General features: G+C 47.7%; 1 protein-coding gene across 8 annotated transcripts in view; it reads right to left on the bottom strand.

The window, feature by feature from the left end:
• Window positions 1-26924, bottom strand: part of Ralgps1 (Ral GEF with PH domain and SH3 binding motif 1) — a 235391-nt gene that overhangs the window by 192285 nt on the left and 16182 nt on the right. For all 8 annotated transcript variants that reach the window (XR_008719384.1, XM_055600981.1, XM_055600980.1 and 5 more), the window contains exons 2-3: window positions 11363-11483; window positions 7634-7741 (exon numbers count right to left, since the gene is read on the bottom strand). Coding sequence is in view for 7 of the 8 variants with exons in the window: in XM_055600981.1 (XP_055456956.1) it covers window positions 7634-7741; window positions 11363-11419 (165 nt within the window). In the remaining variant the exon portion in view is untranslated. The remainder of the gene's footprint in view (window positions 1-7633; window positions 7742-11362; window positions 11484-26924) is intronic.

Below are 26924 nucleotides of genomic sequence, written 5' to 3'. Positions count from 1 at the left end.
TTTCCACCCACCATATGCTTATGGGTTTACTACAGAACTTCCAAGCAATGATGACATATCAGCCATGTTTCTTTCAATGGTCTGTTTCACATCCTGATCCCAGCTCAGGCTGTCAGTCGAAAACTGTACTCAAGATGTTCTCCTCAATGCACATCAGTCGTTGGTAAAATGATTGCTGTTTAAGCACCAGGACCTGAGCCTGGGTCCTCAGAATGCTCATACAGTTCTGGGCATGGCAGTGCTGGGAGGCAGAGACAGGAGGGTCCCTGGAGCAACCTGGCCAGCAGTCTAGCCTAGTATGTGAGCCCCAGGCCAGTGAGAGACCCTATCTCAAAACATAAGATGGAGAGCAATAGGGAAAGACACCTAGCATTGACCTCTGGCCTCCTTTTCCATGTATACCAAGTGCACATAGCATACAAAGAGAAAAAAAAATGCCAACAGTGCTGGTCCCAGGTGGCGATTGTCTATTCCTAACACACAAAAACCTACTCCATTTCCACCTCTCAGCTCTGACAAAAAAGGATGAAATGTGCAGGACAAGCCTCTACCTAGCAAGACAAGTACCCAAGTAAAACTCACTAGATCACCAGTGTCACAATACTTTACTACCATGCCAAACTTGTTCAAAGGCTGCTGGTGAGCAATCCTTTCCTAGGGTTATTCCAGGGGCAAGCGGGGGAGGTAAGGGGCTCGAGGGGCCTGCAAGGCGAGGCCAGGTCCCATTCCTCACTTGTTTCCACATAGCAATTCACCTGTGAAGGGCCTCAACAGAGAGCACTAGTCAGACCTTAGAGTCACCTGGCCACACTTGCGATACTCTTCCTTACCCCCAAGAGCCAGGGTTACTCAACACTGAGCCAGGCTTTGAAGAGAAATGGCCAGTCATCACACACTACATGACACCTCTGCAGAGATGAACGTGACAGCACTGTAAATCTCCCACACCAAGAAAAAGGTCGTATTACATGGGTAAGGGAAGCTAACTGACTAGCCAAAAAGAAAAATGTGTTTTTTTTTTTATGATGATACATATTCCTAACAGTACCATACTAAATTCTCACATCCTAGCCACAGCCTTCATGTAAGGCTTTTCTAAGACCACAATAAGCAAACAAAAGCTGTTGGCTAATATCGAATTGTATAATAGAAGATACCTGATAGCCTGTCATTAGATCCCTCTGCCAATGAACAGCCTCAAGTACTCACAGAATGCTAAGCAGTCAGCTCCAATGGTACTGCTGAGTTAAGAGCTCACAGAGCAAAGGGAGGCCACAGTCAGAGAGCAACGGTAGCCAGAGCCAGAGCCATGGGAATTGTGTCCAGAGGCACAAAAGCCACAACTAGAGCTCCTGGAGCCACAACCCAAGCCATAAGGAGCCACAGGAGGCCACAACCACAGCTACTAAAGGCCCCAACTACAGCCACTGAAGCCATGACCAGAGCCATGGGAGCCATGACCATGGTCACAGGAGTAACAACCACAGCCATGGGAGGCCATGACCACAGCCACGGGAGTTGCAAGCCGTTTGTGAGTAAATTATGGGTATTTCTGTCTTCCCCTCTAAATGTTCAGCATGTGCTCCTAGGAGCAAGACAGACGACCCTCTTCCCTAACATTAAACTCAGAGCAAGATTATTACTTCCGGGAAACACTGCCTGGTACATAGAACATGAAGCTATTAGGTATCCTCATACCACACGGCTAGATAGCAAGTTCTCCTTGGCCTTGGGTTATGCCCTAGATTTAGAAAGTATCTCCTAGGGAGTGAATGATCGCATCAGTGACACAGCCCTGAGAAATACAGGAGAAGCACAGCCATGTAAGACTTTTATAGAGACTGAGGTGACAATGCAACAGAGATACAAACAGAAGTGTGGCTATATATTATAGCATTGGCTATAGCAGTAAAATTCTAAAAAGGGGGTTTGATTTTAAAAATCATGATTCTTTAAACAACTGGATATTACACATCTAACCTGCTAATGTTGGATTTTTTTTTCCTCCAGACATTACTGTCATTCTCCTCAGTCTTACAGCAATATGTGTCTCTTCACACACTCTGACGAGAAGTCTCTTCCACTACAGCATTTGTGTTCTGATGACTTCATCTTCTCAGAATGCATGCTGCAGCTGGCTGTCATGTCCACCGTACACACCCTGTGGGGCCCGCCTGCTCACTCCTCCTCTGCCAAAGACACTTTCATGGACCAGGGCACCTTTCCTTTTCTTTTCCCTGTCCTCTCCTTCCTTCCTTCCTTCCTTCCTTCCTTCCTTCCTTCCTTCCTTCCTTCCTTCCTTCCTTCCTTCCTTCCTTCCTTTTAGACAGGGTCTTACTATGTAGCTCTGGCTGTCCTGAAACTCACTGTGTGGACCAGGCTGGCTCCCAATTCAAAGAGATCTGCCTGACCCTGCTCTTGAGTGCGAAGATTAAAGGTGTGCACCACTCAGCCCAGCTTCAGAGCACCTTTTCTAACTTTGTGGCTCACTTTTGTGTTGGCAGCATGTAGCAATCAAAGACATGTCAGTGTTTTTGAGATTTCTCATGCACACTTTTAATCAAAGAAATTTCAACTCTTTTTTTTAACATGGTTACTAGAGAGTTGAAGGTGACCAACCTGGAACACCTAAACCACTAACCCTTAATCCCTAGCCCCTAACTCCCAACCTCTAACCAACCCTAAACAAAAAGAGGAGGAGGAGGAGGAGGGAGGGAAGGTGGGAAGAAGAAAGGAACAAAGGAATGAAGGAACAAAGGAAGAGAAGAAGAGAGAAAGAAAGAAAGAAAGAAAGAAAGAAAGAAAGAAAGAAAGAAAGAAAGAAAGAAAGAAAGAAAGAAAGACAAGACATAGGTAGCCTAGGTGATCTCTCTTCTCTGCTGGATAATGTGGGTCTAATGTCAGTTAGCCCCAGTCCATGTAAAAAGGGGGCTTCCTCTCCAGGTGTTAAGTTTTCAGTAGACTAGAATAATAATGTAGACTGGAAAAATAATTTCATCTGATATGCAAGGCCTTGGTGAAAAAGAAACTCTGAAAATCATATGAACCTGTAGTGTAGGTATAAGGTTATTGGGTAATTCAAATGCTGAATTACACAAATTCTGTAGCCCCATATGTGGTTGCAATCCTTGTTCTGAGAATCTCCTATCTCCGTGTTGTGTAAACACTGCTCCCCAATTGTCCCCTGGTATGATAATAAGACAGCTTACAATTACTGAACAGATGAGAAAATAGGGCTAAACTTCCTGCCAGCCAGAAAGAGGAATTAGAGGAGGAAGAAGGGTACTGCGCCATGGGAGAGGTCCAGGTGACATGAGGAGAAGGAGATTTAACAAGACAAGCTACAAAGTGCAAGTATCTCTGGGATGTATGCCGGGAAGAAGACAAATTAGCTTAGAGGGTTAAGAATAGAGTAATAACTGCTCAGTTCTTGTGCTGTGAAGCTTGTTAAAATAATATTTTATAATAGAGTCTCAATTAGTTTTGTGATAGCCAGAGAAACTGAAAAACAGTTTTATAAAATTTACTTTAACACTGTCATGTCAAAACTGACACAGCAGATAACATCACAGAAAGATGAATCCACTGGAGTGGACATTATAGGAGTATCAGGTAGACAATGAGAAGGCAAGAACTTTGGAGCCAGCATTGCCAGATGACTCAGAAAAGAAAATTGACCTCTAGGGCTTTAGTTTCTCTATAATAAAGTGTCTTAGTTTTAGTTCTATAAAAAACACCATGACCAAGACAACTTATTTAAAAACAAAAACAAACAAACAAAAAACATTTCACAGAGAAACTCTCAAAAACAAAACAAAACAAAAAAGTAAGGAAAAAAAAAACCCAACATTTAATCAGGGGCTTGCTTACAGTTTCAGAGGGTTAGTTTATGACTATAATGGCAGGAAATATGGCAGCAGGCAGAAAGGCATAATGCTTGAACAGTACCTATGAGCTTACACACTGATTCTCAGGCAGCATCAGGCAGAGAAACTGGGCCTGGCACTAGCTTTTGAAACCTCAGAGACCAACTCCAGTGACATACCTCCTCCAACAGGCCACACCTCCTAATCCTTCCCAAATAGTTTACAAACTGGAACAAAACTTTCAAATATATGACCCAGTTTTTGCAGGGAAGTGGCTATTCTCATTCAAACCACCACATTCCAACTCCCTGGCCTCCATAGGCTTGTAGCCGCACACAAAGCAAAATGCATTTAGTCCAACTTCAAAAGTCCCCATAGTCTTTTATGGTCTTAACACTGTTTAAAAGTTCAAAGACCAAAATCTCTTCTGAAATTCAAGGCAATCTCTTGACTATAATCCCCTGTAAAATCAAAAAGCAGATCACATATTTCCAATATACAATGGTACATGATATGCATCACCATTCCAAAAGGAAAGAAAGACAGTGAGGAAATACTGGACCATAACAAGACTGAAAACCAGCATGTCAAATTCCAAATTCTGTATCTCCATATCTGATGTCCCATTCTTGCTCCATAGCCTGTCTGCCACTGTCCTTGGCAAGTATTCTATGGTTCTGGCATCTCCAACATCTTGGGTCTCCAATGAACTCCAGGCTTCACCTTCACAGCTTCACATGTAATGGCCTCTTTAGGCCTCCATGCAGGGACTACCCTGACACATGCCTGGCCTCAGAGACCCCCCCTTAACCTCAGAGGAAGATTTCACAGCCCCTTTCCTGTATCTTTCTTGGCTCTAAAGCCAGAACCATAAGGCCAAAGCTGCCAAATTCTTTTGCTTGTCTGGGATGGAATCTGGTCCCCTCCTTGAATTACATTAGCATAAACTTTGACTAGTTGATGGTTTCCTTTGCAGCATAAACTTCCCTTTTACAAGTTGCAAGATTAGTTGGGTGGGGTCTTATCCTCAGGTACCATCCCTTCATTCTAATTAGCTTCAGGCCTTTCTTTAAACTTCTGTCTCCCTAAGCACAGGACGTGGCTCCAACATTACATTCACTGATACTCTTTTTCTCCTCAAACCATACTTTTTTTTTTTTTTTGTCTCACTTGGTCTTTTTCTCTGTAGATCCACATGACACATGACACAATCAATACACTAAGCTGTCTTAAAATCTCCTCTGCCAACATTAGTCCAAAAGTCTTCAATTTAGTGCCCGGCAGATTTTTTTGGACAAGGGCAAAAAGTGGCCATATTCTTTGCCAAACTATCACAAGAAAGGTCTCTACCCTAGGTGCTATTATTCCACTCTGAAACCTCTTAAGCCAGGCCTCCATAGTCCACACTGATCTCAGCACTACTGTCTTCCATGCTGTTAACAGGATGGCCCATTAAGCCTTGCTTCTAGTCTTCAACCACTTTTCTAGTCCAAAGTCCCAAAGTCTTCCGTATTTCTCCAAAAACAGCATGTCAAACCTGCCATTGTTACAGGGCCCCAGACATTAGTAGGCTCCCAGATCTTAGCACAACTGATACCATGATTGGAACCTAGCATGTAGGCAGCAATGCCTGCAAAAACTAGAACAAAGACCTAATCCATCAAAGTCCATAGTTCTGGAAAAATCTCTAAATGTACTAACCTTCGTTTTTGGCTTCTGTGGTTTTGCTTCTGGCTAACTGATCTTGTTAACTGAAGTATGTCAACCCAAGATGTGGGTTTTTTGTGCTTAAAAGCTCACCCTGAGAAAGACTCAGACCTGCACTCAGGTCCCCAACAGTCAGTATATTTGCAGTCTGGCTCATAAAGACCTTCTATTGGTTTGAACCTGTGTCCAAGTGGTGTTCTCTGGTGGATATATCACAACATCATGGCAAAATCCCAGTCCTGGTGCCAGCTTCTGTCTTAGTTACTGTTCTATTGCTGTGAGGAGACCCCATGACCAAGGCAACTTATAAAAAAAGGAAGCATTTAATTAGGGGGCTTGCTTGCAGTTTCAGAGGATTAGTCCATGATTATCGTGGTGGGAAGCATGGTGGCAGGTAAGCACGGTACTGGAGCAAAAGCTGAGAGCTTACATCGTGGTCCTCAGGCAGCAGGCAGAGAGAGACTCAGCCTGGCAATGGCTTTGGAAACCTCCAAGGCCAATCCTAGTAACACACATCCTCCAACAAGGCCACACCTCCTAACCCTTCCTAAGCAGTCCACTAACTCAGAACCAAACACTGAAATACATGAGCTTATGGGGGTCATTCTTATTCAAACCACCACAGAAGGTCAGACAAGATGCCTCATCTCACTGCCATGAAGAATGAATTCTTTCAGTTTAGTAAGCACCCACTATCAGTCAGGACAATTCGGACACAAAAAGTCAGAGACAAGCCAGTCCCTGTCTCTAAAGAGTTCATCCTCCAGTGCAGGAGACACCAGTGATAGGTCAGGTCAGACAGTGTTACATTAGGTAGCAGCAGCTGTTCTGAAAAAAACAAGCAGGAAGGAGAGAGAGAGAGATGAACGCCCCATTAGTCCAGGGGAAGCCTTCACTGAGGACTGATGTGAACATAGGCTGAGGACACAGCAGGGCTAAGGCAGGAGGCTATTGTGAGAGTGGCTTGGAAAGGTGGCCAGAACACAGCCGCAGAGGCAGGGGAAGACATGGGGTCAGGCACTGTAAGCCTCAGGAGTAAAGCTGGAACAAGGAGCCATTGGAATGAGGGTTGTTTGTTGTTTCTTTTAAGAGTTATTTTAAATTATGTGTGCGGGGCAAGGTAGGGAGGTGTTCCTACGGAAGCCTGGGAGTTGGATTCCCTGGTACTGGAGTTACAGAGAGTTGTGAGCTAGCCACCTGATGTGGACGGGAACAGAATTTAGATCCTCTGCAAAAGCAGTACACACTCTAACCCTCTTAACCACTGAGCCATCCCTCCAGCCCTGGAATCAGGTTTTCAAAACAAAGCTCTCAGACACACTGAAGGCCTGCAGGGCTTGACACAAAATGAAGATGGAAGCCCAGGATGCAACAGCTGCAAAGACGAACTGGTTACTGGCATGGTCCTCTAGTTGGTATGGAGCCTCCACACCACGGGGACCAAGAAGTAAGCATGTGAGGAACAGCCACAGCACTGGGAGAAACACAACCCCTGGAACATTGCTCAGAATCAGGCTTGGAGTCACCCAAAGCCAACATTCCCCAGGGGAGGGAAGCAGCATAGCGAACGAAGAGGCCAGCTCTGCTCCACTGAGGGATCATCCCTTGTCAGACCAGAAATCAAACACAGGCTGGAGAATCAAACATAGGCTATAGCCTATGGCTACAGTATATGGTACACAGACATAGAGAAGGTGGAAGTAAGCAAAAAGAAAAGCTGAATCACACATGCATGGGGTCCACAGCTGAGAAGTGTAGAGAGAAACATGATTGGCTTTGTCAGATGTGTCAGTAGCAGGTCCAAATCCTTGCCAGCTATGTCTGTGTGCTATGTGCTGTGTGCTGCATGTTGCATGCTCTGTGTGCTGAGCCCTGCTCCTTCTCTTACAGTGTGTACCTCCCAAGGAGGCCAATGGTAAACCAAAAGCATCCTTTATCCATCACTTGCTCTCCTACTGTGGACACAGGTGATATTCCCAACCTGGGCAGAAACCCACAGTGGTGACTCCTTTCAACATCCTGTGACAGTGCCACTGTCCCCATCAGTTCATGTCACTTACAGCAAACTCCTCAGGAGTCACTTTCAGAACGTCGAAGACCACAGCATCGTAGCTCTTGCTGGCGTAGTCGCAGCTCTGGCCCTCCAGCGAGTCTGAGCTGCTGCTGCCCTGTGGAGAATGCAAAGAGAAATGCCACCTGAGGCCGCTGCCACCCCAAACCACCATCCCAGAATGGAAACCATACGTGACAGGCTTACGTGATGAACAGTGTCTGCTACCTGTCACTTTGCTCCACGCGAAGGCTCCGAAACACTTCACCCACCACCTTAGTTCTCAGGGGTTCTCTCCCTGTGCATGCTATTATTCCCATTGTACAGGTAAGCAAGCTGAGTCGATGCTACTTATCCAAAGTTTGTTACCCATGAATCCAAAATGAATTCCAGAATGTGAACCCAGTCTTCTCACTGAAAGCCAAAAATGGGTTGGCCCACTACCCCTTACTGCTTCTGAACAGCAGTATAATGTGAGGAGAGAATCAGAGCCCAGGGCTGGGGTGTAGCTCAGTGTAGGACACTCACCTAGCATGTTCAACGCCCAGTTCTGGGCCCAGCACTCAAAAGAGGGAGAGGTGACCTAGCCTAATTCTCCCTCAGAACAGGCCTCCAGACTCAGGGACCCGAGGAGTTCATCCATTTTGTTAACTTTCTTTCCTACTTATTTATTTATTGGTTTTTTGAGACAGGGTTTCTCTGTGTAGCCTTGGCTGTCGTGGACTTGCACTGTAAACCAGGCTGACCTTGAACTCACAGAGATCCACCTGCCTCTACCTCCTTGAGTGCTAGGATTACAGGCATGTGCCACCACGCCCAGTTTGACTTTACCTTTCATTCTTAGAGATTTACTTCATTTCTGTATATGTGCCATGTATGCCTAGGTACCAAAAGAGGTCAGCATCTGATCCCCCGGAGCTGGAGCTCCAGGCAGCTGTGAGCTATCTGACACAGTACTGGGAACCAAACTCGGTCCTCTGCAAGATCAGCCAGCACTCTTAACTTTGGAGCCATCTCTCAGTTCATTTTTCCTTCTTCGTAGCTTAAGTCAGAGCAGGATATTGTAACAGAAATGGCTCAGGGGTTAACATATACATCAGGCTGGCTTGTAAGCTGAAAGATGACTGCATTGCTTGTTAGCCAGCAAAGTCCCTCTTGCAAGGTCACTGAGTTCTGCATTTGAGGACAGGGAAGGAGGGGGAAACTCCCCAAACTGGATGGAGTTCATGAAGCCCACCCTCAGAAGGTGTCAAAATGTTGGACACACCTTCTCTTTAATGTGACTGCATTCCATCAAGCTCCACTTCGGTACTCCATCAGGCTCACCACCCAAATTTGTGCCTGTCTGTAAATGGTTTTATTTATCTCAACTCATGGAAAAGGAGTTTGTGGTTTCTACTCATTCCACCATCTTAGAGCAGGGGTGAGGGAATCTGCTTTTGTTAATCTTTCTTTATTTCACTTTCTAAAATTGCTGTATCTGGGAAAATGTTGCAATCTTACTGGAAACTAGGGTGTTTGGAGGTCACTGAAGAAAGCTAATAGTTACAACAGTGTGAGGTCAGAAAGTAGGGCAGAACTGCAAGCAGCATACCTCAGTTCCTGGGCCTGGGATGTCTGTAGGTGAGTCGCCCACACTGAAATCAACGTGGTCTCAGGAGACAAGAGACTGTGCTGGCTCTACAGGTCCACAGGCCCAGATAGAATGTCAGCCTCCCATTAGCTGCTACAGCCTGGCCTTAGGCACTGACTTCATTTTGCTGTATCTCACCAAGCACATTACATCACACATCCCAGAGTAGCAACACTAAACAAACCAAAATCACCACTGCCACGACCTCCCTCCCTGAGACAGGCTCAGGGGCCTGGAAAGTGTGACAGGTGTCATTTTAAAAATTCTTTCTGTGGAAAGCATTGTCCCCTGGGATAATCCAATCTGAACAAAGCTGAGAAGAAAGGACTGGCCCTGGTGCCCCTGGGAGTGGCCAAGATCTAGATGCACACTCTTCAGCCACTTTACGACACAGCCCAGCCAGGCGGACAGGGTAGTGTGCTAAGACACCCACCTGCCCTGACATAGGGGCCGGTTTCTTCTCCCTTTGCGCTTTGAGTGCCTCATCCAAAAGCTGACAGAAGGGTGCACACCTGATGGTGTTGCTGTGAAATGACAGAAAGCCTGGGAGCATGCAAAAAAAATACACCCTAAATATTGTGATGTGGCTGTATGGAAGTGAAAGCGTCACTCAGCTGCCCGAGGTTCCTGACCACTTCAATTTACATGTGTGTATTCATTCCAAAAACACGATGGTACTTACAGTCACATACATGGAGGCCCTGAACAATACCAAAATCTGTAAGTGCTCAAACCCCAGACATATACTGCCTACACATGCTGTCCCACACCACATATTCTGAGACCTCTCTGGATGGTAATACCTAACACAAAATAAATGCTGTGCAAAGTCACTGCTGCTGTGTAGAGAATAACGACCAGAAAGTCTGCGCATATTTTGGTTCAGGAGTGATTTTTTTTTCTGAACAATTTTAATGCACAATTGGTGGGTCCCATGCACAGAGACCTGAACATGCATAGGGCAGCATGTGACTATACACATCTGTGTATACATGCACACATATACACCCGGGCCAAAGAAGGAGGATGTTTCACTCTAGAGGGACACAAACAGAAGTCTGGCCCCTTACCAGAGTCTGTCATGGGATGTCAAACCTTAAAGTATCCCTGCAACAGCCCAAACCCTCAGGTAAGGGTACTTGTCAAATCAAAAGTTGCCCAAACATATTTACAGGTAAGTGTTGGGTATGACTCAAAACTCTCTGTCCTCCTAGGGACTCTGGCCTTGTAGATAATTTTAAAAGGCATCCACCACACTGCACAGATGGTTCAGACTGCTCTTACAAAGGACCAGAGTTCAGTTCCCAGCACCCACACCAGGAGCCTCCTAATCACCTCCTAATCCATCTCCATGGGGATCTGATGCTCTCTTCTGGCCTCCATGTGTACTGCAGTCATGTGAACATACACATATAATTTAAACATAAAATTTGTTTAAATCTTTAAAGGCATTCATAAGCTTAATTTCAAGACTAGAAATCAAACCAAGGAATTAAAAAAAAAAAAACTGATAAGAAACTGCTTCCTTAGACTCTCTGGTTAGTTAATCTGAGGTCATTTCAAAACCCTTGTGGGAAGCTCAGACCCAACCCTGCCTCACCACATGTCTGAGAAGCCAGTACTACACCCCAGACACAGTGGCACCGGCCTCAGATGACACCCCTTCTTCTGTGTGTCTATGCCATTATTGAGCTTGGAGAGCAAATCCCAGACCCCACGCAGAGTCCCTGCCCAGACCACTCAGACCACCAGTCCTTACAGCCATTTCCTAAGAAGGAAGGTAAATAAGCTCAGGGGCCAGTTGGCCTGGCTTCTAGCTGACCTCATTTTGGAACACATGGCTTATTTATAATCAACAGCGGTTTTTCCTGGGAAAGGTCTGATCCCTTCTTGCCACCAAAATGGAATGTGGCACTTGCCATGGCTGGACTGGGCAGATATTTGTTTTTCTTTGAAGAGAACAACTTCAGAAAACACCACCATCCACAGGGCTGACTGGCTCCTATACCTCTCGCCTGGAGTGGCTGGTCCTAAGAAGGCCTGTATTCATGGCCAGGGCCCCACCCTATGACCCCTCCCTCCCGCTACCTCCCTTAGCTTTCATACCTGTGGAGTGGCAGAGGTGACCAACACGCTAGCCATCAGACCATTCCTCTTGTACATAGTCTCCAGGCCTCAGGGAGCTTCGGTACCACCTCTGCTGGTGACATAACCTGCCTGAGAGGTCCTGCAAGGCAAAGGTACCCATAAAAATCCACTCTGGACCATGCCAGCCGCCAACAGATCACCTGAAAAGTAAGGTGTGAGCTGGTATCACCCAGGACACCTGAAAAGTAAGGTGTGAGCTGGCCTAAGCGCCTGTGTGCCTGTTTCCCTCTATGAAAAATGGTGTCTGTGCCATTACTGAGCTCACACAGAGGGGAGTATTTTCTAGATTAAACACCAGTGTCCGACAGCTGTATGAACTCTGCCTTCTTGGCTCCCTGGTTGCACATCCCTGCCTGGCCATTCTGACACATGCAGGTTGCTGGATCCCACCTGTGCATTTATCCCAGGATGTGCCTGGCCCTTTCAGGCCCCAAAATTTGTATTCCAAATAGAGATGAAGGCTGGTAAAGACACTGGACACCATTCTGTGCCCTCACAATGCTGCCACAAAGCCCTCACCAGGAACCATGTGCTGCACTCCTCCAACTCATCCTCTCCCTCCCACTATCCAAAGGGAGACCTTTTAATCTTGCCTATTTTCTATGGAGGGAAACTGAGACCCATAGAGGTCACACCCTGGTGCACTTGCTTATTCTATCTAGCAGCAGCATGACCCAAGACCCCCGTGAAGGTCAGACTGAGTTAGTCTGCCTAGACTGCTCATGTCATGTGCTACAGAGAGCATCTGTCCCCTCCCAGATCACTGAAAGCCACAGCAGGAGAGCAGGGAGATCTAGGCACAAGATGGAAGCTGTCTGCACTTACCAGAGGATGGCTGCCACGAGCTGAGATGGCAAAGGGGAGACGGGCTGGGGACAGCAAGAACAGAGCCTGCAGAAACTCCTGTAGGGCAAGTGAGAGCAGCCAGACTAGACCCAACTGCTTATGGCAAGGTACTGAAGGATGAGGTAGCCATCGTCAGGGAAAGGAGACAGAGGTGCAAGTGGTCTGGGGGTAAAGTGATAAACTTGACTTGGGGCATGATAAAACCTGTAGTAGATGAAAAAAGTCTACTAGGAAATGACTAGAAAGATGATCAGAGGTTAGTAACACACAATGCTCTTCCAGAGGAGCCGAATCTATGTTCCAGCACCCATTCATGGCTCACAACGGCCTATAAGTGTACCTCCATTTCTATGGGCCTCTATGTACACATACATACACACACACACACACACACACACACACAGAGAGAGAGAAAGAGAGAAAGAGAGAAAGAGAGAAAGAGAGAGAGAGAGAGAGCGCTAATGAGGGGAAAACTCCAGGGAAACAAAAACCAAAACCACAAAGACACCACTTCGTACCCAATAGGACAGCCAGAATTACAACAACAAAAACCAAAACCAAATCAGACTATACCAAGGTGGGTGGGGGCGGGGTTAAAGCTTTCAAGCATTGCTGGTGAGAAGTCAAATGGTACAACCTCTTCGGAACACAATTTGGCAGCTTCTTGGCTGGTTGAAACAACCCAGTGATCTGATTCCCAGGCATCTACTTACAAGGATGAAAACATCCGCATGGATACACAGAGGATGCCTATCACAGCATTACTCCTAACAGCAAGAGCTGGAAGCAAGTCAGACGTCTATCATTCAGTGAATGCCAAGGCAGTGCGACCTAGCCACACAGCATGCTACTACTCAGCTGTGAAAAGAAATGAGATGCTAGCACAAGCCACAGCATGATCAAACCTCAAAAACATGATGCTAGTGGAAGAAGTCAGATGCGAAAGAATGTACAGTGTGATTCCATTTTAGGAAATTCCCAGAAATGGCAAATTTATAGGAAAAAAGTGCCCACGGCAGAGACTGCACACAGACACAGAGCGCTTCTGAAGTGAAGAGAGTTCTAAATCTGGATGATGACAAGTAGAGCCCAGAAATGGGGGGCCTGGGACTGCTAAGCTGCAGCACCCTGAGCTTCATGACAGGACCTCACCTGGCCACCCTGCCATTCCCTTTGCAGTGATGGCGTAAACAGCATGACAAACTGGGAAGGAAAATGTTAGTTACTACGGAAGAGACGGTGTGGAGAACCAAGGAAAAACTCTACCAGGTAGAGGATGGACAGGGTCCTCTACAGAACCCCCGTGAAGGGCACAAGAGCTCCAGAATAGGGGCCCCAAGTCAGACGAAAACAAACCTAGTTCAACAGCTCAACCATGGCAATAGGGAGGCCAGGCCTCTTAGGTTGCCTCCAGTCAGCCCAGCCAGTCCACTCCAAGTGTGAACTTGATCCCACCTGCATGTGCCTGGAGCTCTGTAGGTCTCCCCAGGGGAACCAAGCCTGTACCTCAACCTTCTGAGGAGAGCCCAAACTAGAGGCTCTCTGAAGTTATCCTGGTGGCTCCCAGCTTCTTCCAAAGGATGCTGCCAGGGCCAGGGAAATGGATCGGTGGGTAAAGGCATTTGCTAACAAGTCTGAGAACCTGAGTTCAATCCCCAGGACCCACACTGTGAAAGGAGAGAGGTGACTCCCTTCAACTTGTCATCTGACCTCCACAGGCATGCCATGGCATATGTGTATACAGACATGTTCATGTACACACACAAGGGTACAAATGTTAACGGGAGGGATGTGCTGCCAGCCTACCTTTTTCTCCAACCCCATTCGGAGAAAACGGGCTCTCTGCACCCCCGTGGCAGCATCTATCCTCGAGGAGGCACCAGCTAAGCAACACATATTCTGCTCATGACTTGCCACAAGATCCTCAGGAGGTACAGGCCACTTAGATCAGACAGTATGAACTACTGGGGTTCCTGGGAAACTGAGACCCATCAGTTCAAATCCTGGATAGTCTGCCAGAGCCTGGATTTACACACATCCCCGAGACTTCCTCCCAGCTGAGCACAGGAAGGGCATGTCAAACACTTGTCCAGGCCAGGTCAGCTCACGGTCAATGTTGTTACTCTAGCATTAACTTACCTTTACATGTGTCTATTTTTATGTTCCTATTCTCTTTTCCTGCTCAAATAATTAGCTTTATTTTTAGTTTGTTTTTTTTGTTGTTGTTGTTGTTTTTCAAGGCAGGGTTTCTCTGTATAGCCCTGGCTGCTGTCCTGGAACTCATTCTGCAGACCAGGCTGGCCTTGAGCTCAGAGATCCACCTGTCTCTGCCTCCTAAGTGCTGGAATTAAAGGTGTGTGCCACCACCACCACCCCTGGCACACAATTAGCTTTAAATATCGATTTTAAAAGGGGGGGGGGAGGGCTCTGGGCTTTTGAGACCATGGGCTTCCATTGCTAGGAAGGAGGTTGCCAGTAGTGGACTTCAGGGAACCAAGCATAGTGGTCAAAGAACTATCCCATCTAGGAGGCTGGACCTGTCCTTCCCCATGCTCTGGGCCCAGTCTACCTGGAGAGAATATCCTGCCAGTAGCTGTGTAGCCCACCATATTTTCCATGGAAAGCAGAAACTAGGAAGAAAGACTACACACTTTTTTCTGTCTGACTCCTGCATGTCTCACCATGACAGAAACAGCCTTGCCGACAGACAGCAGCTCTCAAACAAGAGATGAAGTCTATGTGCAGAAAATGGTAGGACCAAGCGGGACAGAGCAACAGAACACTCATCCAGGTTGGGTACTGAAGCTGCTGAGTACAGGTCCACTGCCAAAAAACCAGGGGCTTGGACCTGGCAGGCAATAGTGGACAGATAGGCTAAGCACAACCAAAGGACACTGTAGGCTACAGGGAGGCATGCAGGGAGCAGGGCAGGGGCCAGTGTGTGTACTGGGGTGGGGCTACAAAGTTTCCCTGGAGGCACTGCGAATCCCAGTAAGTCAAGGATTTTGGACAGGTGCTAGCACATTCCATTTCTATTTTATTTCTAGTATGTGTGTGCGTGCACATGCCATCTGTATACTCAGTTGGCTCAGAGGCTAGAAGAGAGCACTGAATCCCCTAGAACTAGAGTTACAGGCAGGTGTGGGCCAACAAACTTGAGGGTTGGGAACTGAACTCAGGTCCTCCTGAAGAGCAGCAAGTCCTACTAATCTCTGAGCCTTGTCCCCAGCCCAGCATGCATGGATTCTGAAGGAATGGGGCAGGTCTAGTTTTCCTGCAGCATGAAGAAGTATATAACTAGGGCACCAAAAGTGTCAACTCAGGCCCACTGAGAAGAGCCACAGTGCTGGTGTGAAACATGAGTAAGAGTCTTCCAATTCAAGAGATGGAAGATGAGGGCCTCATGAACATGACAGCACACGAGAAACACGGGGTAATAAATGCCTACAGCACCGTCAGCAGAGGCCCCTCCTCACTTTCTCAGCTCTATGTCCTCTGATTCTCACTGCTGAGGAAGCCCAGGGAGTAAGACAGGGAAGAGCCTATGTGGCCACAGCAGCACTGTCTGCCTCTGCTCTTCCCTTGTTTGGTCAGAGGTGAAGTGTTCATCAGTCCCTGTTCTGTCCTGGACTTCAGGAGCTCAGGTACAGCCTGGCTCTCTGTGCCTCTGCCCCAATCTGTTACATAGAGGCTTTGTCCCAGACTCCCGAGATGATGGTTTATGCGCCTTCTGTAAAACCCATTCGTGGTGGTCTGAATGAAAATGGCCCCCATAGGCTCACAGGGAGTGGCACTATTAGGAGGTGAGGCCCTGGGGTAGGTGTGGCCTTGTTGAACGAAGTGTGTCCCTGGGTGTGGGCTTTGCGGTTTCAGATGGTCAAGCTAGGCTCAGTGTCGTCTCTCTCTCTTCCCACTGCATTCTGATCTGGATGGAGAACTCTCAGCTCCTTCTCCAGTACCATGTCTGCCTGCATGCCTCCATGCTTCCCACCATAAGAATAATGGACAAAAACCTCTCAACTACAAGACAGCCCCAAATAAATGTTTTCCTTTTCAGAGTTGCCATTGTCATGGTGACTCTTCACAGCAATAGCAATGCTAAGTCACCATTTGTGACTCAGGGAGATGGATTAAACTATTATATGTAGGTGCATCTTTTCATATCTGCACTCTGTGTGTCCCACTGGGAAGGTGGTATATATCAGCCTATACACACAAAGCCCCCTTCTTCCTATCCTCCCACTGCCTCTCAACCTCTCAACTCTCCCCAATCCCTCTCTCCTAGATGCACACACAAACATGCTCTTGCTGCTAACCCTCCTGGAAACACAAACAGTGCATGAGTAAAAGCAGTTCTCATGATGTAATTCCTTAAAAGCGTGGCAGCTGTTATCAGAACCACAGAACAACCCCCTGTCTTTCTCTGCTCATGACAAGAGTCTGGTTTTGTGTGTGTGGCTCCCACAGAGGGAAAGGAAAAGCTCAGATGTAGCCCTGGGCTCCTTCCAGGGAAAGTGCTCTTCAACGCTTGCGGCTCAGGAAACCAAGGGACAGTCTGAGACGAACTAGCCAACGAGCAGATCCTGTAAAGAAGGTAGAATAATCACTTTTTCCTAAGCCAGTGGAGGCTGTTTCAAAGAAAATGGACACGCCCAGCCATGTCCAATTACGAGACTGTGGTTTTTTCCAAATGTTGCAAACAAGCACAGAAATGAATCCCAAACAGGGAGGGAGAAGCAGCCTCATATAGGGATGAACTGGGATGTGCTCTCTCAGTCACTACACTGGAAGAACGGCTCTTTGCTGGCTCATGCACAGAAGCTGTGTAAGACAACGGGGAGGAGCCTGATCCTGCTCTGCTTATACCCTCTCTACCAGCACTGTCCATTTTAAGTGTCACAAGCATGGGCCCTCATGAATCAGGGCCACAGTGAGTCAGACCTGCTGTGGTCAACAGGCAGAGGAAGCCCCAGGATGCTCATAGGCTTTAATGAGCTTTGAGAAATGGGAGGGAGAATGAAGAGATGGGTGAAGTCAGACTGGGACACCCAGACACCCACAAAAGCCCAGGGAACGTCCTCATGAGGTCCACTTCAGAAGCCTGAGAAGAAGGTTCCCTTCTGCGTTGTTAAGGATGTGGTGGTGTCTATATCAGGAATCCAATGTTCTGGTCCCCTCTCCAACTCTATAGAGACCTCACTCAACCATGTGCTTGATCCTAATGATTCAAAGAACATCTGCCTTGGGACTAAACAAGCATCATTGCCTGAAGGAGAGGGGTTAAAGTCTCTGCCCAGAAAGTGCAGAGATGCCTCTATGCATCTTTGTAGCCACATCTTCTCCAAGCTACCCGAAACTCACTGAGCGGTCCCGCACTGGGTCTCTGCCTCCACAGTGACCTTGTCAATGTGGATCCTAAACCTACAAGGCGTACTGTAAAGAGGTGCATTTTCCTCCACACAAAGCCCAGGTGGGAATACCTTTAACCAGAGCGTCCTGGACTGGGGAGCCTGGTGCTGTCCTGGGTCACAATGAGGCTCTTGTCCCCATGCCCCACTCCTTCTCCTCAGACCAAGTTCCTCTTTTAGAAGCCACAGGCCTGGGGTAGGATGTGGATCTGGAAACCCATGTTCCTTGACAAACACCATGAGCACTGTCCTTGGGCCTCACGTTCGTAACAAGTAGCGGGACACCCCACCTGAAGAGGAGAGAAGCCACGAACAGAGGAGCAGGCAGGCGGGCTAGCTGGCACAGGCAGAGGGAGCCTACCTGAGCAGAGGCACCACAGGGTGTCTGTCACCTGTGACTAGAGGCTGGGGCAGGAGCCTCAGCCAGCTCTCCCAGCTCTTGCAGCCCCGCCCCACATTCCACAGGGCAGAGGTGTGAAGACAGACTTGAAATCATTTTCTTTCCACGACCAACAACCAGCTATAAACACAACAGCACAGACCAAAAGAGGCCTAGATTGGAAAGTTTAAAGAAATGGAAGAGATGGTTGAACGGTTCAGAGCACTGGCTGCTCTTCCAGAGGTCCTGAGTTCATTTCCCAGCACCCACATGGTGGCTCACAAGCATCTGTAATGGCAGCTGAGGCCCTCTTCTGGTGTGTGTAGACAGAGCACTCATACACACACACACACACACACACACACACACACACACACACACACACATATATATATATATTTTTTAATGTACAGAAGTCATTTGAAAAAGAACTATAAACTCTTATTAAAAGGTTTTTAAGGGCCTAAAATGGCTCAGGGGGCAAAGGCTCATGCCACAAAGCCTGACAACCTGAGTTTGGTCCCTGGGACACACGGTGGAAGACCTCCATAAACTGTCCTCTGCTCTCCACACATACACACACTCACACAGAGACAAAATAAATAAATGTAATTTTTTTAAAGAGTTCCAAGGGCTGGAGATATCTCAGTGGCTAAGAGCACTCACTGCTCTTGCAAAGGACTCAGGTTCCACTCCCAGCACCTACATGGCAGCCTACAACAATCAGTTCCAAAGGACCTGACACCCTCTTCTGGCCTCCAAAGACAGTGCACGCACTCAGTACACACATTCATGCAGGCAAGACATCTGTACACTTAAAAATAAAGAAAATTTTTTTTTTCAAGACAGGGCTTTTCTGTGTAGCCCTGGCTGTCCTGGACTCACTTTGTAGATCAGGATGGCCTCTAACTCACAAGATTCCCCTGCCTCTGACTCCCTGAATGCTGGGATTACAGGTGTGTACCACTGTGCCCGACATAAATCTTCTTTTTAAAAATATTTAAAGACCTTTCACTCCCCTGGAGACAATACCTTAAAGTTGTACAAATCAATCTATAAATAAAACAAATGCAACTTGGCTCCAAATCCAAAGAGGATTCCTTTTGGACCTCAACAAATTGATTCAAAAATTTTATCTGGAATAATAATTAAAAGTAGATAAAAAGTCTCATGGGAAAAAAGGTATAATAGGAAGGACATTGTCCTGTCAGGAAGTCACAGCCAAGAACAGGCCCCAAAACAGATGAACAGATCAGCAAGAAAGAAGTGTGGAACAGGCTGGAACCTTGTGCCTCACGTTCCACTTGTAGCTAAGAATTACTGTATGATCAAGGGTCATTCACATGGCAGGAGAAGATGCACCATTTAAAATGTTGATGAAACAATTTACTATTCACATGGGGAGGGCAAGAGCTAGCTAAAAACCTCATCTAATAGTTATAAGAATAAATGTTTACCAAGCATAGTGGCACATACTTTTAAGCCTAGCACTTGAGAGGCAGAGATATCTACCTCTGTGAGTTCAAGGTCAACCTGGTCTACAGAGTGAGCTCCAGAACAAAACTACATAGTCAAACCCCGTCTCAAAAAACCAACAACAACAAAAAAGAATAAATGTTTGGCAGATAAAATATTTAAACAGACAAAGGAAACATTAAAACATTAGAGAAAAAACAGATTTGTATTTGTTGTAGTTTTGGAAGGAAGACTTTCCTGGAGGAAGGAATGCCAGGAAGCTGAGAGAACTAGTGCTCATGCACACCTGTGTGCGTGCGTGTTCTTTCTAACTTCCTGTGGTTCTGGGGATGGAATTCAGGGCTTGGTACATACTAGGCAAATGTTCTGTCACTGAGCCACCCGTGGCCCAATCAAGGTACGCTAACAAGTTTAACTTCAGTATAGAAAAAGAGCATGGAAAAGATGAAAGACAGCCAATATGCCAAGAAAAGGTTTTATGGGATCACATGGCGGGTGATGAATTAGCATCTTTGATGTGGAAGGTCCCCTGGGAGCCCTGGCTGTACTCCTGGAGGACATGACACGTTTGGGCCTGGAAACATGAAGACTCACAGGAGCTGAAACCACAGCACCAGGCACCGGCAGCACTCAGCATGGCAGGGACCGTCAGGACAGGCCATCAGGCCTGTGCCAAGAGGCCGCTGACTTCAACCCACAGATGTGCTCCTGTACCTGGTTAGGCTTCATCTCTGTGGCAGGTTCTGAGCAGCAGATGAGACGATCCAGGCATCAGGATTTACAGACAGTTCAGGGGCCCGCGCCTATCCGCATACTCACCCACCAACAAATATTTACCCAAAGTCTTGTTTGTATTGGGCCCTATCCTAGATTCCATGGGCACAGCAGCAAGGAAGAAGCCAGAAACCCCTAAGTAAACAATAAATAAAGCACTCAGTCATACACCTCTTGTCAGCAGGTGACACACGATAAAAAAGAAGACTGGGGAGGCACAGGAGTGGGCTGGGAAGGACTGGCTTCCAACGGGGACACCATGCTAAGAAAAGGCCATTTACACATGCTGAGGCTGCTAAGGACACATGCGTACACATGATGAAGACACACAGAGGAAGCTGCTAAAGTGGCACTGTTGCCCCTCAAAGAAACTTCAGAGTGGTGTCACTCTTTAGGCAGGCAGATCTTTGAATTCTAGGTCAGCCTGGTCTGCAGAGTGAGTTCCAGGACAGCCAGGGCTACACAGAGAAACCCTATCCCAAAAAAGAAAAGAAACCTCCAAATGCACTTAAATTTTCTATCTTTTTGTACACTTCAATGTTGCCTATTTTTAAATAGGTATGGAAAACACTTGGAGCAACAGTAAGCAGTGAAAGCACACCTCAAGGGTGGCTCACAGGATTAAAGATAGCTTCCTGGTGGAGAGGCTGGAGCTCTGTGTGGCAATTTGGCGCCATCTGGTGGCCAATTGCTTAAATGAATACTGGTAACTCAGTGCCAAATCACTCACCAAGGTGTACAATTGTATGAAGCCATGCCTGCCCTCTTGGCGCCCACAGCAAGTGACTAGGATCTCAGAGTCAGTGTGGAATTTGTTTAGATGGCTTGAACTTTAAGTCATAAGTGTATAATGACTCTTTTCTCTTTCCAGATTAATTCACTGCAGTTGACAATACTTGGCTGTTCATCACAGGACTGAGGTGGAGTGAGAGAAAGGCTGGACAGGCCATTAGCAGTGAGTCTAGTGAACTCAGGCCTTGAGGCACAGGTTTCTCAGAGTGTGGGGTGCGTGGAATGAACATGACCATACCAATACTTCCCCATCCTCAGAGGCTCATGAGCTTCTTCGCTGACTGAAATAAGTGCCTCCTGAATAGCCCAGCAGTGACCGCAGCACATTCTGTGGCTGACAGAAATAGACTGACCACACTGACCCACTATTTAGAATGCACCCCTCCACACCAAGGTTCTGGTCCAGGCCAAACTGCCCTCTGGTGCTTCTAACCTGCACAGCATCTGCCCTCTGAGACTCTCTATCCTACACAGCATCTGCTGTCTGCTGAAAGCTGTTCCTCCCTTCTGTCAGCCATAAGTTCTGTCCAACAAGTTGTTATTTTATCTCAGTACAGTCAGAGTGGCAGGGTTCAGTATCCCAGCAGTCCTGGGTTTGAATCCCGGGTCTTCCACCAAGGATCCTGCTACCTATGGACTCCAATTTTCCCTCTTTAAGGTGGGCCCAGACTACATTCTTCTCATGGAGCCACGGTGAGAATCAAACCATAGAGATGGTGCCACCAAGAGGACGGGGTGCCAGGCCACGATCTCAGAACCTCCTGTGCATCAAGTCCCTTATCAAAATCACCTCTGTGGAAAGCGCATGGCCTAGACAGGATTATTTCAGCCCCAGCGCTGGCCCAGGGGCTCTGTGCTCAGTAAACTACTTCTCAGTCTACAACAGACAAAAGTGGACTGTCAGGTTGAGGCTGAGGCTAAACCACCCATCATACCCCAGACACTTGGTTCTCCAGCCATAAGACAAAGGATACCAAAACCCTGGGAGGAGCCAGGTGCTCAGACAGCCACCAGTGCCCGGCTCAGCTTGAAGCAAGGAAGGATGGCAGCTACACACAGGGTTAGCTCAGCGGAACCCAGGTAGATGCAGGCACCTAGGGGAAGCCTGGGCCCTCTAGCCAGCACCTTCTCCCCAGCTTCCAGCAGACAGACACACCCAGCCAGGGGATTCCGGCAGCTGTTTCATAGCAATGGTCCTTCTGAAGATTGTGCCATCCTCACACCATGCCCACTAGCAAGAGCCAGGACGGAAGTGCTGCCAGAGAAGGAACCTCCTACAGGAACGTCAACAGTCATGATCACTGAAGACCACTGGGTCCAAAGAAGGATGCAGACTGAGGTAACAAACCACAGAGACTCAGAGACCCTGAGGCCATGGTCTATGCTGGATGGCCTCCCCAGCCACCTCTCCTACAAGTACTCCAACAAGTACAAGAATTGTGGGGCAACTGTTTCTCCTAAGCAAGCTTCCCTTGGAGCAGTGGGTGCTTGCAGGATGGACAGAACACAGGGGAACTTTACAGAAGGTACTGGAAGCTTTCTGCAACTGAACAGCATGGCTTTTGAGACTGAAATTTTGTCAGTGGAAGAACTGAAAATAGTGGAAATCAGAGGAAGAACTGTCTCAAAACCATGGCTGTAACAAAAAGAGATGGAAACAGGACTGACAGTGTAGCAGAAGCCAGAGGCCTCAAACCAGACCAAAGACTCATTACAATGAACATTTGCAAGGAAAGTGAGGACAAAAGGGCACACTGTGGGATACAGTGTGATACACTACAGCTTCCACAATGAGATTTTTTTTTCGTTTGGTGTTGAGGGGGAGGTTGCGAGGATGGCAGGCAGTACAAGGGGACAGGGAAATAAGTGGGACTGGAGTGCATGATGTGAAATTCATACAGAACCAATAAAAAGTTTTTAAAAGGTGGGATGAGATAGTGGTTGGACCATACTGTTCCCACATGGCCCCTCCTATTTCTAGGCATCGCACTGCTCTTGAGTCTGAGTGGAGTGCTATCTGTTGTCCTATGAGTCTCAGTCAGATGTGGGAACATGCAGTAAGTCTGCTCAGTAGGATGCCTGGGTGACCCTCTTCTGGGTATCTCGGAAGGGTGGCCAAGGATGCAGCAAAGCCCTGACCCAATCCAGTGAAGAAGACGGCCCATAGTCCATGACATATTTGATGAGTGCTATAGGGAAGTCTGAATGCAGTGTCAGCCTGGAGAAAGACACACAGTGGAGACATTTGCAGGAGGATTGCCAAAGGAAGAAGTGACATTTCAAATAAGGCACCACACCAAGAATAGACCAGGGTGGTGTGGAGGGGAAAGAGACAGCCCTCTCTGCCCAGGCCCCACCACATGCTAACTCTGCTCATAGCTGGGTACAGGATATGTTCTCCCCTGCTCACGACAGCCTATCTGCTCAGGTGAACCTGTGTGAGAGAAGCTAGCAGCCTGTGACCTTACTTAAATCAGCACATAAATACATAAGTCAGCACAGATGCCCTGGGGCTGGCAATGCTGGGACAAGTGGGTGACTACAGCACCTCTCAAGAGACCAGTGCTTGTGAGACTAAGGAGCAGACAACACAGAGAAACCCATGTTCAGAGCAGGCTGACCTGGGCTAAACCCACTATGCCACTTGCTTGCTATGTGCTTTCTAAGAAATGCTCAGCTGAGGCCACTTCCCTTTATGCCTCACACTGTAAACCAACAGATCTTTCCAGCACTGCTGTTGGGGGACCCAGCCCACATAGGTGGATGCATTTTAAGGAACCTGTTTAAGTGCTACATCAATTCTCCACAGCACAACTGGCCTCATAGCTCATAGCTTCCCCTTCTGCTCCTCGAGAGCAAGGCTGACAGAAGATGAAGCTACTAGAAGAACCTGGAAATGCTGTCCTGACATGGCCTTTACCATTTGGTAGTTGTTCCCATTGAAATAGAATCTTGATATTTCTTCAGGAAAATACTCTGCCTCTCCCCCCAACTCTTTCCTTACCTAGAGGCCACGGTCACAAAGGGGTGGAAACTGGAACAGAGCCCATATCAGTTTCAGTGCAGTAACACTTATTAAGCAGCTACTATGTGAGAGACACTGGGCAAGACACTGGGCCTGCCTTCAAGGAGCGGAGGGACTAGCCAAGGAGGTAAGGCAGAGTACCCTGAAAGATAAAAATGCAAAGCATGCCATGATGCAGAATGCAGCCAGGGCCGTGAGAGAAGGATCAACAAGCATCATGAATATTTAAAGCAAAAGAGTGTATGAACTACGGTGGACAGAATCTCAGGCGCATTGTGACCGACAGTGGAAGAGACAGCAGGAGTGACTAGCACACTACAGTTCCATGTACTCATCCTCAACTCCCTCTACACCATCACTCCAGAGCCTCCTGCAACTCTCAGTGCTCTGAGCTGGCCCGCTATGAGAGAGCTCAAGGTGAAGAAAAGAGCTCTGGACGTGAGTCTGTGGTGAGCGCACACATCCGACTGGAGTGAGGAGATAGTGCCTGTGTTGACAGCAACAGGAACAAAAGAGCAACAGCTGTCAGACTGACCACAAGTGTGCATCATGAGGGAGCGGAGAGGGGTGGGAAAACCTTCAACATGAGAACCAGAAGAAGCCCCACAGCCTGATCTGGGAAAAGGGGGCCTGTGCCCATCAGCACTCTGTCACCTTAAGTCAACACCTGAGGTGACAGATTTACAAAGAGAATATATTTCAAAGTTCTTTAGGTTCCAGTCCAAATCACATGAGGGCAGAATGTCACCACACTGCTCTCCTCAGCCAGGAAGCAGAGCCACAGAGAAAGCAAAGCCTCGGGCCCCATAATCCCATCTAGGACAGTCCTGCACTGACCCAGAACCTCCTCCTAGGGCCCTACCTCTAATGGTCCCGCCACCACCTCCCAGCAGTATCATCCTGGGCACCAAGCCTTTTAACAGTGACCCTGCAGGACCCTCATGCATAGCAAATCTCCAGCCCCGCTCTGCACGTGCTCATCAAGGCTGCCTGCTGCTCCTCGGCCTACCAGGCCCATCTGGGAGGTGGTCTCACTAACTACAGCCCTGCCGGTTCACCCGCACCACAGAAAACCTGCTCCAGGTGAGGTAGGGAACACCAGCGGGACTTCGTGGTCCTTGACCAACAGGCCACCCCATCCAATCTCCTTGCAGAGCATTGCTGTGAAAAGCTAGTGTCCCACAGCATTGTGACTTGCTTTTCCAATCCCATCCAACTCAGAATAAATCAACCATAATGCTATGAGGTCTGTTTTCAACCTGTTCTTTGAAATGTCATATAATCACAGATGTTGATCCTTGATGGCTGCGGTTCTCTTTTCCCACCTCACCGAGGATGCAGGGTTGGCTTGGGGAATTAGCCTCAAAGAAAAACACTAGAAAATGTATCTGATGGGTCGAAACCAGATCAGAGTCCGAAGACTCAACCCAGCAAGGAAGGAGCTCCAGAGTACAAGGGCGGAACAAAGCTGCAGAGCTCAAGACTGTCTACAGGGATCAGGGGCAGGGCTGGGAGAGCAGAGTGACTAGGTGGCCCACGTGCCATCCCAAAACAACCGTGCCTGCAGGTTTGGCCTATTCTTGTTTATCACTACCCTCCCCGAGGACTGCTCCAAAGTGCCTGTCTCTGCACACCCTACATCTCACTCAACCCCTGCTCACTCCAAATGGGAAGCTGATGGGTCTCCCTCAGCAACCCTTCAACCCAGTCTACCATCCAACTCAGACCAGGACCTAGGTCCTGGGGTCCACTCCAGCCTCTCAGGCAGCCAGCCCCTGTGCCACACTCTCCCCTCTCCAAACTCTGCTTTGTTCTCCTGTCTACAACAGCAGGACAGTACAACCCCTGGGCTGCAGCCTGCCTGTCTACCAGCTACCATGGCTCTCCTCATTCCCCCCTCTCCCGGAACCTCCCACCTGACCACTGAGGTGGCACTAGGCCCCAGGTCCTCCGAATCTCCTCATGACTAAGGCTAGTGGTATGAGGCCTTTTTACCTCAACTCAGCTCTGACAGGGGCTCACATCCCCCTGTCTAAACCACTTTCTCTAGCCTTGACATTCCCCTTCTCTCCCAGCCTCCTGGCCTCTACAGCCTTTGTGGCCTCAGCTCACTGACTGATCTGTGAAAAACAGAAGACAAGCTGCCAACCTCTCCCTAGCGCACCACTCTCTATCACACAGCCAAGTACGCTAACATACTAAGGACACCCACCTGCTGGAACACCACAGAACCCTTCAGACACCCACTTGCCCGGCGGCCACTCCCCACACCCAGGCCTCCAGAAGAGGCAGGGTGCCCTCTTCTGTTAAGACTCTAGCCTCAGCACATGTAATTTTTTTGTCATCCACTATGGCCAGTTTATAATTTTTAAAAGCACTTTTAACATGTCAATTTATTTGTAAATTAAATATAACTCTAAGATACATTTTATAGCATTTACATACATTATAAAATGAATACAATGTAAGATTGTAGAGATAAAAATGAGTATGTTAAAAAATTATAGTTTACTTGTTTCTAAAGTGCTTAAGTAATGAAAGCCATTCTCTTAATGTTTACATAAACTTGTTCACAGAAGGACCATGTATGCAGAAGTATACACAATACTGAGGGCAATCCTCAAGGAATTCTCAGTTAACACCAGCACCTGTGTGAAGACCTCCAGCCCCCCCACCCCCGGAACTCCTCCATCATGCCTTACACCTAAGGGGTCCCCACTACTGTGGGTTTTCTTAGTGAGGGTTCACCTTGTCTAGTCCTAATCTACAAGAGGTGTCCGTGTGGGAATGGACCTTGTAGTTCACTCAGATTTTCCAGCT

The sequence above is a fragment of the Psammomys obesus genome, unplaced genomic scaffold, assembly GCF_907164565.1.
Source record: "Psammomys obesus unplaced genomic scaffold, mPsaObe1.curated_primary_1811, whole genome shotgun sequence".
Lineage (NCBI taxonomy): Eukaryota > Metazoa > Chordata > Mammalia > Rodentia > Muridae > Psammomys > Psammomys obesus.
Note: the sequence above shows the minus strand (reverse complement) of the source record. Positions and strands in the feature narration are given on the sequence as shown.